The sequence below is a fragment of the Mustela erminea genome, chromosome 10 (genome assembly GCF_009829155.1).
Source record: "Mustela erminea isolate mMusErm1 chromosome 10, mMusErm1.Pri, whole genome shotgun sequence".
Lineage (NCBI taxonomy): Eukaryota > Metazoa > Chordata > Mammalia > Carnivora > Mustelidae > Mustela > Mustela erminea.
The window spans coordinates 100,640,832-100,659,747 of record NC_045623.1 but is presented as its reverse complement, the minus strand read 5'-3'; the positions used below and the strand labels follow the sequence as shown (position 1 = coordinate 100,659,747).

The window sequence follows — 18,916 nt, the reverse complement described above, 5'->3', positions numbered from 1 at the left end:
TGGATATACAGCATCGCATTAGTTTTAGGTGTATTACATAATGATTCAGTATATGTATGCGTAGATATTGCAAAATGATCTCCACAAAACTTTGCAGAGATCCCTGAACTGAGGTCATCAGAGTGGGCCCCAATGCAAGATGCCTGGTGTCCTCACCAAAAGGGGAAGCTCTGGCCACAGAGATGTGAGTAGGGGAAGATGATGTGGAGACACAGGGAGATGACAGCCTTCCAAAAGCCAACGAAAGGAGCCCGGAACAGACCCTTCCTGCACAGCCCGCAGAACAAACCTGCTCTGCAGACATCTTGAACTTCCAACACCCAGAACTGCGAGACTATACACTTCTGTTAGCTAAGTCCCCCAGCCTGAGGTCCTGGGTTAGGGCAGCCCCCAGCAAACTGATACAGGCGACTTGCACAGTAAATGTGTAATTCTGTGCCAAATAGCATTGCAGCAGAACACACGAAGGAAAAGACTGCTGGCAATCCCCCAAGGGGCACAGAGGAGCACCAACACTGCAAGGGTACAGAATAGGGAGACCTGACCTCGGCCCGGGGGCTCCTCGGCAGTCCGTGGTTGGGCTTCAAGGGGTCTGAACGTCACAATCACCCTAGTGTTTATTTCAGGGGTCAGATGCTGGCACTTGGCACCCCCCTCGTCATTCTAAACTCTCTCCTGTTTCCGGGGACCCGATGCAGGACAATGGCATTTCCTAGGCTCTCCTGCCCACAGTGCTCCAGCTGGCCCAGGAGGATCAGCCCTATGAGCTTTGGAAGGCAGCTAGAAGCAGGAGTCATCCTTCTCTGGCAGCCCCAGAGCACGGGCTCGTAAGCACCAGCAGATGGAAAGGTTCCACATTTCGCCCACACTTCCAGGTGTCCTCTGCTGAGACACAGAGATCAGCCAGTAGCTTTGGTTCCCTGTGACATCTGCAGGTCCCTTTTCCTTGAAAGCCTGCCCTCCCTTGACTCTTGCTCCCTCCACCCTCCCAGCAGTTTCCATATTCCCTGTATTAAATCTCCTCTTGCTTGGGGGACAAAACGTTACATGGCAGAAGGATCCTGTGAATTCACCAAACTCCATTTCATTTTCATTTTCATCCTGTGCGGGCAGAAGATGTGCCTTCCCCAGGGTCCCATGCATTTGGGTGAAGCCATGTGAATGCGTTCTGGCCAGTGGGATGTATTTCCTGGCCTAGCCCATGGGTTCCTCCAGGAGGGAACGGTTTGTCAGGCTCCTGGCAAGGTACAGAGGATGGTCCTGTCAGAGACCATCAGAGAATGGGTACAGGTCCCAGGGGATGAAAGCGCATCAGATGGAGAGAAGCATGGATCCCATAGTCGCCAAGTGCTGTGGTTCTTTACCAAACATGCAAATGTCTGTGTTGGGAGAGGGAAATAGGTTTTTATTCCCTTAAAATCTGAGATACAGGGGCTGTTTGTTAGAAGAGGTACCATTACAGATCCTAATCTGTCCAGGAAATAAAAAATGGTTTGGTGTTTATACACATGCGTTCCCTCATTCTCCCTGCGCTTCTGCATGATTTCCAGCGTAGGTGTTTGTAAACCTCAGTGGTGACAGACTCCAATCCCTCTCCTAATAATCAGTCTGTGCTTTCCATTTCTTGGGTGAAATTCAGATATTTAAATTTTGACCCAGAAATTCTTCATGTTCAAAATCATTGCCGTCGGCTTTCACGTACCATAGAAAGGATCTTTTTAAGCATGATGTGAGAATGGGTGAGAGAGTTCACTGCATAAAAATGATAAACATCAACACGGAAAAACAGCACTAACCAAGTTGAAAGGACAATAGAAAAAAGTCCTTAAAAATATTTTTAAAAGTGTTTCGTTGAAGTGTAATTGACATGCAGTGTTCTGTTAGTTCTAGGAGTAAAGCAGAGTGACTCAGCAATTCTACACATGACTCAGTGCTCGCCACGGTGAGTGTTGTCCCCATCTGTCAGAACATGATCACGACAAGTATCTTTTAGGTCATCGCAAGATGACAAAAATAGCAAAATAGATAATGGGCATCAACACACAAATTCCCAAGAGTCCATAAAGGAAAAAAAACCAATGAGCCAATAAATAAATTATATATTTTTATATATGTGTATATAAATATATATACTATAATATTTATTTATACAATAAATAAATATTTATTTATACATAATATTTATTACATATCATATTTATATAATATTATATATGTATTTATATGATATTTATTTAGTCATACAATATTTATTTTAAAATATTTATTTATATAAATTTTAATATAATATATTTATATATTTATGCAATAAAAAATTAAAATAAATAAATATTAATATTAAAATATAAATTATAGTAGAATATAAAATTATATTAAAATTAAATAAATATATTAAAATAAATAAATTAAAAATGTATCTATCTAAGCAATAAGTAAATAAAAAAACTCCCCATCAGCAATTTATTTGTCTATTTACATAATATTATTTATTTATATTTGTTTATATAATGTAATATTTATACAATAATATAATATTTATTTATACAATAATATTTGTTTCTAATATAATATTTATTTTATAATACTTATTTATAATATATATTATTTATTTATACAATATACATATATTTATTTATACAATAAATAAATTAAAAAACCCCAAAAGCCAATACATATGTTCTACTTCATTGGGCTCAAAGAGCCACACCCTGAAACTACATGGAGGGAAGATTATTATCATCCCAATCTTACAATCTTGGGAGCTGAGTTTCAGCAAATGTAAGTAGCTCGTTCATGATGAGAACACTGGCTTGGGCAGAGCCTGGATTCAAATCCAAGTCTTACTAATGCAGGGCTTTCATCGTGGGCACTCTTGACCTGTTGGACCAGGTACCTTCTCATTGTGGGGGCCTTGTGTGCCTTGCAGGACCTTGAGCAACATTGCTGACACCTGCCCTTGAGACACCAGTCCCAGCCCCCACTCCTCGCCGGGTTGTGACAACAAAAGATTTCCTCTAGGTGTTGCTAGAGATCTCCCGGGGGTGGATTCTCCCTGTTGAGGACCGCTGTTCTGGCACCACCGCAGGGAAGGTGGGAGAGATGACAGACATCATCATTCTTACCCCAGATGTGAGACTTTGTCATTAGGGAAGATTTTGAACACTGACATCAATCTCTGACCTTACCTGAAAAGGCAGGTAAGCTCAATGTTTCCTGCTTTTTGATGAAAAGGACAAAGCTCATCTATTCATTCGTTCCTTCATTCAACAGACATTTGCTGAGCCCCTGTGAAGTACCAGACCCTGGTCTTAGCCTCTGAGGATAAAACAAGGAACAAACCAAAAATTCAGTGCTCACAGAGGTGACATGTCACAGACAATAAAAAAATAAGTAAAGTGTGTGGTCTTTCCAGTGATAATAAAGGCCAAGAAGACAAAGTAAGCAAGTGTCAGGGGTAGGGGTGTAGGGCTGGGATGAGCATAGGGATCCTGGTGGGGAGTTATACTTTAAAATAAGGTGGCCTGGCACAGCCTCACTCAGAAGGTAACATTTGAAGAGACCTGCAGTAGGGGAGGGGTTGAGCTCAGTCATTGTCTGGGGGAACAAGGTTGCACAGAGAATAGCAAGTGCAAAGGCCCTGGGGCCTCCTTGGCAGACTAAGGAATGGTGAGTGTGGCCAGAGTGGAACTGGGGGGTTGTCCCAAGCGCAGTGGGAGGAAATGGTGTTTGTGATGCCCATGGGGACGTCTCCAGGGCCATTTCTAGTAGCAGTGCCCCAGGATATAAGCTGGAAGTTTGGAGCCCTCATTTCTAGCTGAGGCTGGCTGCATGAACCTCTTTCTCCTGTGCATGGGCGCTGTCCTAGAACTGCGTCCTCACCTGAGTCTGTGACTCACCTGACCTGGCCAGTGCTGGGGAGATGGGGAGATGGGGAGGGCAGGGTGTGGTATATAAGTGGAGGAGGGTGACTGGCTCCAAACCCTGTCCTGAGTGGCCCGCCCGGAGCACAGCCTCCTCTCTTTCTTCTGTGTTGAAACAGCACTCTCTCTTCCGTGTTGAAAACAGCACGATGGCAGTCCCGGTCCTGCTTCTCCTCCAGGCGGCCTGCGTGTTCTCCATGGGGGTTGGGCTGTGGGTTGTCTGCAAACATTTCCTCACTGCAGAAATCCCTGCCGCCATCGGCCACCCCATGAAACTGCGGGTCCTGCACTGTATTTTCGAGCTGTTGGTGACATGGGTGAGTGGTGTGTTTTCTTTGTCCTGTCTTCTGGAGGCTGCAGGAGGGAGTTGGGAAAACACCCTTCGGAAGATTGTGGTTGCATTAATGCTACTATCACAGGCGTGGAGGCTAATACGTAACATATTAGTCATGAGGTTCCCAACCCCTTCCTGGTGTTGCTCAAGCAGCAGTGGGCTCGTAGCCACGAAATGATAAAATGACTTACATCCTCCGTTAATGGGGGGGATAAAGCCCTGCTCTAGTCCCGCTTTCCTGCCTTCCAACCTAATTTCTTCACGGCGCACGGCGTGATGCTGTGAAGTGAGGAATGAGCCCCCATCACTACCTACCTGTTAGGTAGCAGCAGCCAACAATAAAGAGATATGCGGCCAATTAGTAAATTAGTGCTAATTTAGTAAATTAGCAAAACTACAGAATGTGACTTTAGAGGTATATTTTGTTACTTTTGAGAGATGGAAAACTATTTATGGAATATAATCAGATTTTGCTCGTTATTCCTGGTGTGTGAGTTTAATAAAACAGGTATAAATGGGTCACGGGGAGACCAGGTTGTGCATGCGGATCGGTGGTGCTTTTCCAGAGGGATGATGAATTAAACACACAAAAGTGTTGAGTCTCTTACATAATGGAAAGTTAATTGCAAACACCTGTTCTCATGAGGGATCCGTCCTGGAGAAGCACCCTCAGGCTGAAGGTTTCCTACCTTCAAGTTCAGCTTTCACAAAACCCAGTGATTTCTCCTGTGTCTTTCCTGCCCTTGACTCTCACAGTCTGGTAGTCCTGGTTCCCAAATATGGTGACTCCTTTTCCTCATCTGCAAAAGAGGGGGAATAACAGTCTAGACTTTGGAGCATGGGCTCTCAGGAGGTAAGCCATCCTGAGTGCGGCTGATGATGCCTGGGGCAGAGGAAACCCTTGTTAAGTATTAGCCTTACTGCTATTTGCTGATTTGTTTTTTTTTTTTTCTACGAAGAGGTGTCTTGTGACTCTTGTATGTCACCCACCAGTTCCTAGCTCTGGGATCACTGATGGGAGAGAGAAAGGAATTCCCAGAGAGCGTCTGCCTTCAGGATGCTCAAACTGTCACGGAAATGTCCATGGGGAGACAGTGAGAAACAAGCAAATTCACTAGAAATTAATTGATTTACGCAGTGACAAGTGATACGAAGAAAGTGGAACAGGGCAGGAGGGAACCACAGGGCTTCTAAGTCCGGGGTTCCCTGAATCTGCAACGGCGACAGAAGGCAGAGTCCCTGAATTTGGGGGAAGGGAAAACCACTCCATTTCCCCTCGCCTCTAAAGGAAAAGTGATATTTCCTTCCATTAGGAATGAAGAGGACAAACCACAGTTGTGACAGCAGAACCCGGGGTTTGTCACCAAGGCGCATGCCAGCTGTTTTCAGAGCAGATGACATTTCTTGCAGACATTGCAAAAACCTGTGTGCGGGCCTTGTTTCTCTGAAGTTATGATAGTGTTAATCCAGCCAGTAGGTCTTGCTACTTGGTGTGCTAATAAGAAAACACGTGCATTATTACTTGGCCCATGCACCTCCCTGTTTTGATAACTATAATTGAAAAGAAATTGGTTTCCTTGGTAATCCCATGTATTTTACTTTATGTGTTGGAAATGTTCTGTCTCAAGGTCCACAGGCATCACTGAAAGCCAAAAGGACCTTGGGGCAGAGCCGCTCGAAAGAGGGTGCCCGGGGAAGAGCCCACTTTGTTTACTTTTATGGCTTGTTATGCTGACTCCCAGACATAGGAGACAGAATACCATAAAGATGGTCCCTCACCCCAGCCCCCCGGCCCTGACAGCCGACTCCCGGCCAACCTGGTTGCACCCGTGACCCTAACTTTTCCCACTTCCTGTTTCCTAGGAAGCAGATCTTGGGTATTATATTTATCCAAAAAGCTTCAGTAGGTATCTCTAAAAGACAAGAACCCCTGACCTTTTATTTATTTTTGTTTTATTATTTTACTTTGTATCCTTTTAAAAATGTAAGTTCGATTATTGGCCATATAGTGGTATTATCAATTTCAGAGATAGAGGTCCATGATTCATCAGTCTTATATCGTACCCAGTGCCCTGCTTAATGTTACCCTGTTACCCCATCCCCCCTCACCAGCAACCCTCAGTTTGTTTCCTATGATTAAGAGTCTCTTATGGTTTGTCTTCCTCTCTGATTTCGTCTTTTTTTTTTTTTTCTCCCTTTCCCTATGATCTTCTGTTTTGTTTCTTAAATTTTGCATGTGAGTGAGATCGTTTGAGAATTCTCAGACAGACTTATTTTGCTCAGCATAATACCCTCTAGTTGTGGTTGCCATGTGGTTGCAAATGGCAAGATTTCATTTTTTGATGGCTGCATAGTATTCCATTGTGTGTATGGGCCACATCTTCTTTATCCATTCACCTGTCAGTGGACATCTGGGCTCTTCCTACAGTTTGGCTATTGTGGACATTGCTGTTATAAACATCAGGGTGTAGGTGCCCCTTTGGATCACTAAATTTGTATCTTTACCCCCCACCTTTTAAAAAACATAACCACAATGTCATTATCAGGTCCTAATAGCAACTAATGTTTGGAATGGCCATGTTGGCTAGGCTGGTCTGGGACGGCATCTTTGGGATGAGAGGTCATGTCCAGGCAACGGGGGGTGAGTGTTCTGGGTTAGAGGGACCTCATGGGGTGGCCAGAAGCCTGGTTTATGAGGCTGGGTATCAGGTGCCTGGGGAGAGAGGAGGAAGGGGCAGTGTGGGTGGACCGAGGTGGGCTGGATCTACGGCAGGGTCATGGGGGCACATGCGGTGGAGCAGGACTGTGACTCAGCCTGCCCTCGAGCCACCCTGCTGGGGGCCACGGGCAGTGGCAGGACTCCACTGTGTGAGCGGAAACCCTTCCCACCTCATTTCCTCTTCTCTCACCAACAGGGGATGATTTTTGAGAAACTGAGAATCTGCTCTATGCCTCAGTTTGTCCGTTTCGTGCATGATCTAGTGCCACTCAAGGAGGATCCAGATGTCATGGTCACAGATCTCTACTACGGGACGATCCCTGTGAAGCTATACCAGCCCAAGGTGTCCTCCTGCGCCCTCAGGCCTGGCATCGTGTTCTACCACGGCGGTGGGGCAGTCATGGGGAGCCTAAGTAAGAGTCCTTCGCTCAGAACCCCATCTGTAGTGGGAAAGCCTCAGAGCAGAGTGGGGGGGGGGCACCTGCCTTCCAGCAAGACGGGGATCTCCCATCACTGTCCTGGAGTCCAGTGTGTAAGCTGCTACAGGACAGAGCACGGCCAGAGAGGTAGTGGGGCCCAGATCGGGCTGGCAGCAAAGATATGGAATGTTTGGATCTCTTTCTGGAAGTGAGGAGACCCAAATATGGGAGGGGGAAATATATATACACACATACACACACATACATATTTATGTATTTATTTGTATAATCTATGTATATATATGTATATACATGAAATTCACACAACATAAAATTACCCACTTTAATTGTTAAGATCTTATTAATTTATTTGATAGAGCACAAGCAGGGGAGGGGGAAGGGCAGAGGCAGAGTGACAAGCAGACTCCCTGCTCAGCGGGGATCCTGATTCAGGACTTGATCCCAGGACCCTGGGATCGTGATCTGAGCCAAAGGCAGATGCTTAACCCACTGAGCCATCCAGGCTCCCCAAATTAGCTGCTTTCAACTGTACGATTCAGTGGCATTTACTACACTAACAATGTTCTACAACTACCACCTCTATTTAGTTGGAAATAAGGAGTTTTTTAAAAAGTGAAAAAACAAACAAACAAACAAAAAACCCAGAGACACAACCTTTTGTTTCGGGCCAGATATTTCCTGAGACAAATTCCGGTACAGACAGGAGAATCAAAAATTTGAGGAGAATTAATAAGAGGAAAAAACCTCAAAATTGAGACAGTTTTATTATCTTAACCTCCCCCACACAGGTGCCCCAAGAATTTAAGGGGAAAAACAATTTTATTTGGTTTCAGCCCTGCCTTCTAAACTGTGGAAAGACAGAAGCCCACAGTGGTAGCCTCGAGAAAATAAGGGATTTCTGGAGCCGTGGTTTGGGTTCCGTCTGTGTAATGAATGGCATTAACAGTCAATGGGTATTAAATAATATTATTAGTAATTAATATTTACACGGCAGGCACTGTAAAGACCCTTCATGCGCGTCATCTCATTAACCCCCGCACAGCCCTGTTGTTATCATTGTGCCCATTTTTTTAAAACTTTTTTTTAAAAAAGATTTTATCTACTTATTTGACAGACAGAGATTACAAGTAGGCAGAGAGAGAGAGGAAGGGAAGCAGGCTCCCCGCTGAGCAGAGAGCCCGATGCGGGGCTCGATCCCAGGACCCTGGCAGAGGCTTTAACCCACTGAGCCACCCAGGTGCCCCAGCATCTCAGATGTTTTGAATGAGTTGCAGAATCCACGGGGAAAGAGGGGATCTTAGAGGAAGTTGTTCAGACAGGACGTCCAAGGAGAAATTCTAGCAAGCGGAGGAGGAAGGCTTCTCCGCAGTTGGAAGAAAGTCTGCAAAGTCCCATTAGGATCAACCCCAACTCTCTGTCCATGGTGGTTGTCAGAGGGAAGGGGCAGCCTGTGGTGAGGGCTGCCAACGGAAGCCACTAACCGTCCTAGTGAATGTTAAAAACCTTTTATTTTCTAGGAACCCACTATGCCATATGCTGTCGTTTGTCCAAGGAAAGTGACTCAGTGGTTCTCGCAGTTGGGTGAGCACGGGAATGTGGAGGTGGTGCTGGGTGGTGGCGTGGGAGGCAGGGAGACAAAAGATGCTGGGATTCCAGGACACTGGGGCACGGGATGGGCTGTGAGCAACCCTGAGCGGAGGAAACGAAGGAGACAGAGAGAGAGAGGCAGAGAGCGGCACTCCTTCCTGCGGGCGGCCCTCCGGCATCCGTGCAGGCTGTCACCTGGAAGCTGTGTGGGGAGGGGTCTTTGTCGAGCAGATCAGGTGCAGGGCTTTGTGCACATGAGCCCCGTTGGGTGGAAAGTGCTTCACTGGGCCGAAGAGCCCGGCATGTTCCAGACACTCAGCACCTCCTTCCATGCAATGCCACGGTGCCCCACGTGGTAAACCAGATGAGGGCAGACATCGCCATGGCATTCCCAAGCACTCCCGAAGTGGGGGGGGGAGGGGTTCACCCGGGTGAGATCTGTCACAGGAACTGAGAAGGATTAAAAAGCCACTCTCTCCTACCTGATCTTGGAGAGTCGACCTCCTAGTCTGGAACCTCAAAGAGGGCTTGATGGACATGGGGCAGGCGAGACCTCCCGCCCCCACCGCCTGACACAACATCCCACGGGAGCGCCGTGGTTTCTCCTGACTAATCTTTCCTGCAGCTTTGTTTAAATGCACGAGCCATAAAGAAATGCCATTTGCTGGGGTCTTAGCAAGAAAAAATTCCCCGGCTTCCGTGCAGCACAACTGGTTGACTGAGAGTGAAAAATCGGTCCTGGATGAAGAAAGGGGAATCCAGAGAAACCAGTCATTTTATAATTCTCAACTGTGAGATCTATTCTGCCTTGGGGAATTCTCGATTCAGCCGTTGGCCACGATACTCCTTAGAGCTCTGGTCATGCTGAACAAAGACATCGCCGGTCTATAATACCAGCAACTCTCTACAAGAAAATTAGTTTATGAATCCAAGGAAGATAAGGTTTTAGAGTTGAAACATTGCTGTCCTAGCCTGAACTCAGGACAGCTTAAAAATAGGAGGCATCGGAATGGAAATGCATGGCAAAAATTCGTTGATCCCATAGAAGAGTTGTATATTTTTAACGTTTGAAGTGGTAACATTTCTCAGAACACCCAGATTTCTGGAATCTCTTGAAAAATGGGGAAGTCTAGCATGCTGGGCAGGTGTGCTTGCATGACAGCAACCTGAGCATGGAGACCAGGGACTCGTGTGGCTCACCTGCAGGCCAGGAATGGCCCAGAGTGGACACGGCTGACCTGGAGGAGACCCACAGGTTAACTGCTGGTCTCAGGCGGTATTTACAGCTACAAGATCCTCCCACAAAACCTGTGAGCTTGGCAGGATTCCTTAGAATAGAAACCCAGGCAAATCTGGAGATGCTCATAAAGGAATATAAGATGAGGGGACAAGTGTGAGTCAAGGATGCACCAGCAGGTTGGTACAGAAAGATGGGGTTTGTGTTGGTAATTGATAAATTGATGAGGGCTCTTGTGGTCATTGTCTGTCCACCAAAGGGGCACTGAGACAGAGGGAATAGCAGCCACCACTCACTGAGCCGATACGCCAGACACGGTGGACTGCATGTCCATCACGTCTTTCAAGCCACATACCTTCACTTCACCTGCTCGGGCTTCAGAAAGAGAACGTAATGGAAGAAATTTGGCCTAAAGGATGCTAGACACAGGTTTGGTTTTGCTAGGGAGCTGGGTGTAAACCGTGTTCCTTGATTCTTTTCTAGATACCGCAAGTTGCCCCACCATAAGTTCCCTGTGGCGCTAAGAGACTGCACTGCAGCTACGACCCACTTCCTAAAGTCCCTGAACATGTACGGCGTGGACCCAGGTCGGGTCGTGCTCTGTGGGGACAGTGTGGGAGGGGGGATGGCAACAGCTATCTGTCAAAGGTTTCTGGGCTGTCCAGATCTCCCCAAGATCCGTGCTCAGATGCTGATCTACGCCAGTCTCCAGGCTGTGCACTTCCAGTTCCCCTCCCATCAACAGAACAAGAATGTCCCCATGGCCAGCCAAGACTTTGCCTTCTACTGTTGGAGCACTTTCCTGGACATCAACCCCTCCTGGAAAAGCACTGTCCTAAAAGGTGCCCATTTGCCTGCTGAATTCTGGGAAAAATATAGAAAGTGGTTGGGTACAGAAAATATCCCAGAGAGGTTTAAGAAGGGAACCTACCAGCCAACCTCTGTGCCCTTGAATGAGGCTGCCTATCTGGAGACAAGCCTCGCGCTGGATTTCATGAACTCACCCCTGATTGCAGAAGATGAAGTCGTGTCCCAGCTCCCCGAAACGTTCATTGTGAGCTGTGAGTTTGACCTTCTCCGGGATGACTCGCTGTTGTATAAGAAGCGGCTGGAGGACCTGGGGGTCCCAGTGACTTGGCACCACATGGAGGATGGTTTCCATGGAGTGCTTAGTACCTTAGATATGGGCTGTTTGCACTTTCCCTGCTCTACAAGGATTCTGGACGCCATGGTTCATTTTCTAAAGGGGTTGTGACCATTTTTCCTTCCAAGACTAATGCATTCCACCACTATCTGGTTCCCCAGCAGGGCTCTCTGTTGTGATGGAGGTGATGTTGAGTGGGGCTGGGTCGAGGTTGCCATGTCCTTCTTGCTTCAGGTTCCAGAAATGTAGAATGCATGCTTCTGATGTCTGGAGGGAGAGCAGTAGGAGAGACAGGTTTGGGGGGAGGGTGGCGCTCTGTTCCTGTTCACCATTGGGAAAACATGAGCTGATGATCTGCAGCAGTCATCTGAGAGTGAATGATCATGTGAAGGGTGCCTCTGGCTTCCCTGAGGGAGAGTTCAGGCTGGTCTAGGCTGTGGGTAGCCGGAGTGTCCACTTGGCTGGCCTTGGAACGAAAGAGGGACACATCCTGTGCAATCCCATGGGCTCTCAAATCTAGCTCAAAGGATGTGGTTCTGATGTTCCAGACTTCTGGGTGGAGGTGGAGAACCTGTTGTCCTTCTCCTTTGGGTACACAGTGATGTTTCCCCCTCTGTTCCTCTGCCTCTGAACTCAGAGTTTCAACTCTTTAGACTGGAAGAGTTAGGACAGGATAGGTTTTGCGTAGTAGTGGTTGGAACCTCTGGCAGATGAAGACAGCCCAGAGCCACCTGATGGGGGAGCTCTGGAGCTCTTGGAGTCAAGGGGCCAAAGGGGGCTGAAGATGTGTTTTTGCAAGAACTGTTTCCGTTGTAAGACACAGAATCAGCTCAAATTTGCCTAAATCAGAGAAACAATGTATTGATAGCTATGAATTCTAGGGATAAATCAGGTATCGTTTGATCCAGGAACTCAAACAAGCTGGTGAGTTGCCTTCTCTTCTTTCTTCCATTCTGTGCTCTGCTGCATGGATGGCCCCTTCCGCTCTGCATATGGTGGCCCTGAGCAGCTCCATATTCACACTCTCCAGAGTCCCGTGCCTCATTCTCAGCCATCCCAGCAGAAACCACACTGTAGCTCAATGGCTCTGTGGGCTTGCTGAGTAGTGTGTCTAGTTGCCACAACCTAGAGAGTGGAACGCTTTGACCAACCAGGACTACGTTCCATGTCAACCTTGGGGTGGAGGGTGGGATCCGTTCCACTGGGGGCTTGGACTGAGCGTGAGGGAGGGAGGGAGTACTTTCCTCTAATCAACGCTTACTACTCTACTGTAGATATCAATGCTTACTCTGTTGGTGGACATCAATGCTTACACTACTACAGAAGCTAAATGAACCCTGAATCAGAGTATTTGGAAGGGACAAGAGATGTCAAGGACCACTAGGTCAGTTGACCACCTGTCCTGAGGACATTTCCATGAAAGAGAGGCCCAGATTCCCAGGGTGGTCCTACCTGGTCTTCAGGAAGCTCTGCTCCTGGTTGGCTAACAGCTTTTATAGGCCAAGATCCAAGTCTACTTCACAGAGGCCCCCATGCATGTCCTTGACTTGCTTTCGTTGAATGTTTATTCTGAAACATGGGGCAGAGAGGAATCCCACTTCGTGGCTTCTGGATCCATTCACAGCAGAAGACCAGCAGGTGTCTTTGTTGGAAAGATAGGAACCATTCACTGAAAGGGACTGGTCTGGTGACCACTCAGCTGTTGGGCAGGATGAGATCTGAGGAGCATGGTCTCTTCTAGACTAGGTCTCTCAGTTGAGTCTGGGTAGGCTCCTCTCCTGGAGTGTGGTCTTCATTGTTTCACCCTGCCTCTAGACATAGGTAAGTGGGACTGAGCTGACCGTGTGGGAACTTAGGAGGTTAGCTTTTCTACTGTGGGGTGGTGAGGAGTGTGGGAGCAACTGGAGGACCATGCCCAGAGGAGATGTGTTGGTTGCATTTTCAGGACTGGAAGAGCCTCTGGATTTAAATTTCCATCCCCCTCTGATGAGAAAAGAGCTCTTTCAAGTTGCTACCCAGGCAATTTGCAGCCTGGCAATCCTGCTCACACCCATGGACATGCAGATAAGAACCTCAAGCCTAGGATTTCCAGCCATAAGTTCCCACTTCACTTTTCGCAGGGCACCTTTTTAAAAGCCCACAAGATGTAATTGACCTTTGCCTCAACCACCTTATCAGAAGCTGGTACTTGCTACCCTGCTCTCTCTCCTGTTTGCTTGAGACCTGAGACAGAGAACTGCCCTTCCCTCATTTCATTACACACCCCCAATACGTTTCTGGGATCTGTGAGCAATAAATCTCATGAGTTTATTACCTCCGTGTGAGCGTATTGAAATGACCCCGGGTCTCCACTTCCCCAGGGTGGGAGCTGGGATGCGGAAGGAGCTGTCTGCCTATCCCATGTGGGTGCCTCATGTCTCCTCATTCAGCAGGTCATGATCTGCATATTTTTATTTAATCCACCAGCTATGCACTTCCCCCCCCCCACAACACACTCATTTGTTCATCACATGAATTCTACAAAGTAGGTATTCTTAAACCCATTTTACAGATGAGGAAACAGAGGCCCAGAGTTGTTAATAACAATGCTCATTTCCCATCTCTTTCCAGTCAGGCTCAAGACCACATAGTTGGTCAGGTGCTGTGCATTGAACCTCTGACCCACCTGACAACACCCCCTTTCTGCCATGTCCCATGGCCCATTAGCCCTTTCCTTTTCCATCATTTAGAATTAAAAGACACGACTGAGCCACATGACCTTATTTGAGTCATTTGCCATCCACCTAGGTGTCAGCTGCTGTTTGATCTGAGTCAGGTTGATGGAGCCAAGTAACTTTTTGCCCATCTGGTTTCCTTTGTTGTTTGACTGCAGCTCTCTCAAAGTCTGAGTGACTTTAGAATTGGTCATTATAGCTGAGATGCCCAGCTAATACCAGCTCAAGGTTGATGGACACCTGCATACCATTAAGCCCTGACATGGTGCAAGTGTTTTCTCAGTAAATTCCCAGGACTCCCCTGAAAAGATCTTCCAGTTAGTCCAGGGCCAGCTGATAAAGGAAAACGTGTTGAATCCCAAATTGTTCTCGTTGGTCAGATGGCAATTGAGGACAAGGTCCTAAGACAAAGTTGGAAAAATGGGCAAAACTAGTCTCTACTGCTCTTCCCTCCACTTCCCTTTCATTGTCTTCCTCATGGTACTCCTCACCCCCATCCAGGACCTCCCTGCCTTTCTGACCCCAAACCTTGTCTCCTCTCTGCCTGCACCCTCTGCTCCAGAGTGACCTATTGCTCTCTGTTATCCCTAGGCTACTATAGTCAGTCTAGGTTAGGTTCTGCTGCAATGACAAGTAGCCCCACAGTCTTAATGGCTTAGGACAGCACTGGACTATTTCTTGCTTACATTATAGATTACGTGGTCTTCTCAGCTTGGCTGGAGCTCTGCTCCACATCTGTCTGCTCCAGCAAACCAGGCTGATGGAGAAGCCTCTCTGTGAGAAGTTCTCCAGTCTCATGACAGAGGAGAAAAGACCATGGCAAATCACACATGGGCTCCCCAAGCTTCCTTTGACCTTTCGTTGACCAGAGCAAGTCATGCAGCCGCACCTGACATCGACTCAATAGAGAAGCATCATCCTCCCCAAGTGGCAGATATTTTTTTGGATAATATTACAGCTTACCATGCTCACAATCACAATATTTCCATTCTACCTTCAAAACATTAATTGTAAATTATAAAAAGTGATACACAAATATATTGTCCTTTTATTTTTAATTTTTTTGAAAGATTTATTTTTTTATTTTAGAGAGAGAGTGCATGTGAATGGGGGAGGGGAAGAGAGAGAGAGAGAATCTCAAGCAGAGTCTGCACTGAGCAAGGAGCCGTATGTGGGGCTTGATCTCACAGCCCTGAGATCATGACCTGACCTGAAATGAAGAATCAGATGCTTAACCAACTGACCCACCCAGGGACCCTGATATTGTCTTTTTAAGTAAAACCTTCAAATACTGGAGATAAGGCTAACATCCTTTTTGACCACCCTTCCTTCACTCTATCCTGTTGCCTTGTTGGCAGGGGGTGGTCTTCCAATCCTTTAAAGCCTATTTCTATACTTTCACATACACAAATGTGTATCCATGGAAAATATAGGAGCCATATTTTGTGGAATGACTTTGCCATATATTAGTACATAAAAGGTATTATTCTGTACATGTTGTAACACTTGAGTGTTTTCAATCAATGCTATATCTTCGAAATCTAGCCTAGTAAACAACATAGATTTACCATACTCTCTCTAGCTACTACACAGTATTCCCCACTGTGGCTATATTACAGTTCTTAGCCATTCCCAAGCAGTGGACACATTTGGTCTCTTTCTAGTTTTTCACAGACCAACAAATCCATAGTGAATGTGTCTGCACACATCCACTTCTGCATGCATGATTCTGTGGTGAGGTCAAGGAGAACTGTTAACTGGCAATATTTTAAATGGTAGATGGTCCCAAGATGACTGTCCTGTTTCCCAGCAGATCTCAACTGGGAGGGAAATCATTGGATCATAACCATCAATCCCAAAGGCAAAAAGAAAATGGATTGGCTTGACAATTAGTAGAGTGGGACCAAGTTGGCATGGCATGGCCATATTTTTAAAAGGAAAGTTCCTTCATTCAAATGAAACTCTCCAAGGATCAGTTGAGGGGTCGGGGCAAGCTGTAACATTATTAGTTTGTTGCCTCCAACATTGATGCTTCCTACAGAAGAAAACAAATGATGCTAGAGCCAGCAGACTGCCTCCTCATTCCCATGGTTGCCATGGCTTGCTCTTTTCCCTGGCTATCTCCACCCCAATATTGTAGCTGGTTGTCTTGCAAATTACTGCACAAAGTTGAATCAGATAAGGCAGTGCCTGGGGTTCAGTTTCAAAGCATTTCTAGTCATAGGAAAAAGCCCTCCTATTTCCCAATTTCCCAAATATGCTCCTCTCCTGTAGGGAAAGGAGTGGATTTTGTCCCTAAGATAAACTTGGTTTAGGCCTGAAGGGAAGAAGGGATTGAATATTTATCTACCCCTTATAGGTGACAGACATCTTGTGAGGTGTTTTATCGGTGACATTTCATTGAATTCTCATCACCTCATGGTATTTATTCCCAATTTTTAGATTAGGAAACCAAGGTTGACTTGGGCAATCTTGAAGCTCAAGCCAAGTGAGTCTGAGTTCCAAGTCTACCACCCCCTACGACTTTGTTCCATGCAAAATGCCCCGAGGCAGTTTGGTCATCTTTAAGAAGTGTTTCTAGGTCATGCTGGACCAGGAGGAGGGCAGAAGTCAATCCATGATCTAGCTCTCAGGTCCCGTCTTAGGTTCTGCTTTCTCTGGAAAGCCAAGCAGGGTTAGGTCCTTCTGTGAATTGGCAGAGCATGCTGTCATTCCTCTAACACAGTGCTGAGCACACAGCATTGGGATCATACAATGATCCAAGATGCCTGCCCCTAAACTGGATGCAAGTGATCCCTAAATTCTAACATCAACAGGTGATTAGAGAAGCAAATGACAGTCACCTCTGCAGAAGGATAACGTCATCTTAGACCTACATTACTTTTGCAAATAATTTTTCAGGTACCAGGTACATGAGAAAAGAAGAGCTAGCAAAAAGAAGTCCCAGAAACAACAGCTAAAAAGAAAAAGAAAGAGGGCACCTGGCTGGCTTAGCTGGAGGAGTATGCGATTTTGATCTTGGGGTTGTGAGTTTGAACCCCACGTTGGTTGTGGAAATTAAATAAAACATAAAAAAAAAGAGTCGCATACTGTAGAATGGTTCTGCTTATTCTGTCCAAGGAGATGAAATCTGTGTCAATATATTTATTCATATAATCTGAATAAATAGAAGAGGTAAATATGTATATAGCCTATGAGTATACTCTACACATTTAAAATATATAAGTATAATCTAGAAATCTATAGATTTGAAAAATTTGGAAGACAAAGAGTGGTAATTTAAAAGTTCAAAAGGTAGAAGGGTGCCTAGGTGGCTCAGTTGGTTGGGCATCCAGCTCTTGGTTTCGGCACAGGTCATGATCTTGGGGTCATGAGATCAAACCCTGTGTTGGGCTTTGTGCTCAGCAGGGATTCTGCTTGAGATTCTCTCTCCCTCCTGCCCCCTACATTCTGTCTCTTTGAAATAACTAATTTTTTTAAATTCAAAAGGTAGAAAAATTTAAAACTTGGAACTATAAAATGTGATGTATCTATGAATCACACAGAAATTGTATTCTATTTATTTTTTAAAAGATTTTATCATTTATTAGAAAGAGAGCATGGGAGAGAGAAAGAGAGCAAGCACAAGCAGGGGGCAGGGCTCAGGTCCCACTGAGCAGGGACCCCGCCATGGGGCTTGATCCTAGGACCCTGGGATCATGACCTGAGCTGAAGGCAGAAGCTTAATTGACTGAACCACCCAGCCACCCCTCGAACAGAAATTTTAGAACTGAAAAATGCAACAGATCTAAAATCCCCTGGGTGACTGCACCCTTGAAGAGAGAAGATATGTGAGCTGGAAAGCAGGTCAGAATAAATGACTCAGAATCAAGCGCAAAGAGACAAAAGGATAGAAAACACAGAGGAGCCGACAAGAGTCATTGAGGGCGCAGTGAGAAGGTGTCACCAGTATGTAACTGGTGTCCCAGAAAGCAAGGGGAAAGAAATGAACCAGAAACAATATTTGAACAGGGTGGCTGAGAATTTCCTAAAGTGAGTGAAAGATTAAGCATTAAAAAGTAATTTCTAGTTTTCAATATATTTTATCTTTATATGCGTTCTTATATCTTCAGGGTAAAATTTCTAAAATGTAAAATAATCACACAGTAGAGATGATCGTTAATGCCATGTTGGGGCTCTTTGAAAACACTAAGAAAAATGGGGCACCTGGGTGGCTCAATGGATTAAAGCCTCTGCCTTCAGCTCAGGTTATGATCCCACAAGCCCCGCATCGGGCTCTCTGCTCAGCAGGGAGTCTGCTTCTACCTCTCTCTCTGCCTGCCTCTCTGCCTACTTGTGATCTCTGTCTGTCAAATAAATAAATAGAATCTTAAAAAAAAAAAAGAAAATTGATAAGCATCTGGTAAGACCAATAAAGAAAAGGGAGAGCAGAAATAGTGACTAACAGGAATAGAAAGGGACTTTAGTACAGATCCTAGAGGTATTAAGAAGATGATGAGAGGAGGTTATGCAGTATATGCTAAACAATTGAGAATTAATTTTCTTTTCTTTTCTTTTTTTTTTTAAAAGATTTTATTTATTTATTTGACAGAGAGAGATCACAAGTAGGCAGAGAGGCAGGCAGAGAGAGAGAGAGGAGGAAGCAGGCTCCCTGCCGAGCAGAGAGCCCGATGCGGGACTCGATCCCAGGACTCTGAGATCATGACCTGAGCCGAAGGCAGCGGCTTAACCCACTGAGCCACCCAGGCGCCCCGAGAATTAATTTTCTTAAAGATTTTATTTATTTATCTGAAAGACAGAGATCACAAGTAGGCAGAGAGG

At 45.8% G+C, this 18,916-nt stretch overlaps 1 protein-coding gene across 1 annotated transcript; it reads left to right on the top strand.

The window, feature by feature from the left end:
- Window positions 1-1,882: 1,882 nt before the first annotated feature.
- AADACL3 (arylacetamide deacetylase like 3) lies at window positions 1,883-13,664 on the top strand. Its single transcript, XM_032303561.1, has 6 exons — window positions 1,883-1,942; window positions 3,271-3,437; window positions 4,040-4,237; window positions 7,170-7,386; window positions 8,931-8,994; window positions 10,721-13,664. The coding sequence occupies exons 3-6, from the start codon at window positions 4,070-4,072 to the stop codon at window positions 11,490-11,492; spliced, it is 1,221 nt and encodes a 406-aa protein (XP_032159452.1). The 5' UTR covers window positions 1,883-1,942; window positions 3,271-3,437; window positions 4,040-4,069; the 3' UTR covers window positions 11,493-13,664.
- The last annotated feature ends 5,252 nt before the right edge of the window (window positions 13,665-18,916 follow it).